Consider the following 1,026-nt stretch of genomic DNA (forward strand, 5'->3'; position numbering starts at 1 on the left):
CCCAGCCCGCCCCGCACCGCGCGCTTCCCGACCTCAAAGTTCGCCTTTGACAAAAAGTGAATCGGTTTAATGCCAGGAGAGAAATAAACAAACGCGGAGGTCGAGCGCTTCACTGCCTGAGAGGGAAAGTCCGCTTTCACGGGGGCGCAGAGCCCGCCACCGGCCAGCGCCCCAGCTCCGCACGACCCCAGAAATGGAGCGCCGGGAAGAGGGACGGGAAATGGGCCGATGAAAGGCGAGCGCGGGGAGGACAAGGGAGAGAGGGAGGGAATCTCCAGCTCCGGAGCTCGGCGGTTTATTTTGCAAACAAATTTCTTTGAGCCAAAAGGCTGCGGCGCACCGGGAAATGAGATTAGTTCTACCTTAAATTCCCTCGCAATCTCTCGCCGTAATGCAGCGTTTAACTCGCCGTGAGAGAAGATGTCATTTCACATAACACTGTGCTAATGGATAAGTCTTCCCCGACCTCTCAAGCACAACAAATCTCGGGCGAACCCATCGCGCACGACCTGTTAACTTCACCGGCTGCCCGCTCCGCCGCCCCACGCCGCGATCGTGACCCCATTCTTCGGGGTTTAAAAAGACAAAAGTCTTCCCTCCGGCCCCGCTCCTCGCATTTCGCATTAGCTCAATTTGTTCAAGGTTTTGGGGGACTTCTATTTGTTTGTTTAGGGGTTTTGGTTGTTAAGGGTTTGGTTTTGTTTGTTTGTTTGTTTTTCTTTATTTCCAATTAACGAATTTCAAAATGTTGCAAAAGAGAAAGAATATCGTGCAGCAAACTTTTCCGTTCGTCGGAAATACCTGGCGGCTTTTTTCCCGAATATTTGATTTAGGGAGAGAAATAAGCATATGCACATACATGTAATATCTGTGTATTCATCTATGTACACCAGCGCGCGTCCGTATGAACTGATGGCTGTGCATACGTCTGGAGACGTGTTTATACATCCATCCGTACAGATACACACACGCGCGGTGACATCGGCTCCTTCTCCGCGGGAAAACAGCCCCGCACCGGCCGCTCCC

At 52.0% G+C, this 1,026-nt stretch overlaps 1 protein-coding gene across 1 annotated transcript in view; it reads right to left on the reverse strand.

The window, feature by feature from the left end:
• PAX5 (paired box 5) overlaps positions 1–624 on the reverse strand; it is a 133,385-nt gene extending 132,761 nt beyond the window's left edge. The window contains exon 1 of the mRNA XM_031064791.1: positions 510–624. Within this exon, the coding sequence (XP_030920651.1) occupies positions 510–624 (115 nt within the window). The remainder of the gene's footprint in view (positions 1–509) is intronic.
• Between the last annotated feature and the right edge of the window lie 402 nt (positions 625–1,026).

The sequence above is a fragment of the Geospiza fortis genome, unplaced genomic scaffold (genome assembly GCF_000277835.1).
Source record: "Geospiza fortis unplaced genomic scaffold, GeoFor_1.0 scaffold545, whole genome shotgun sequence".
NCBI lineage: Eukaryota > Metazoa > Chordata > Aves > Passeriformes > Thraupidae > Geospiza > Geospiza fortis.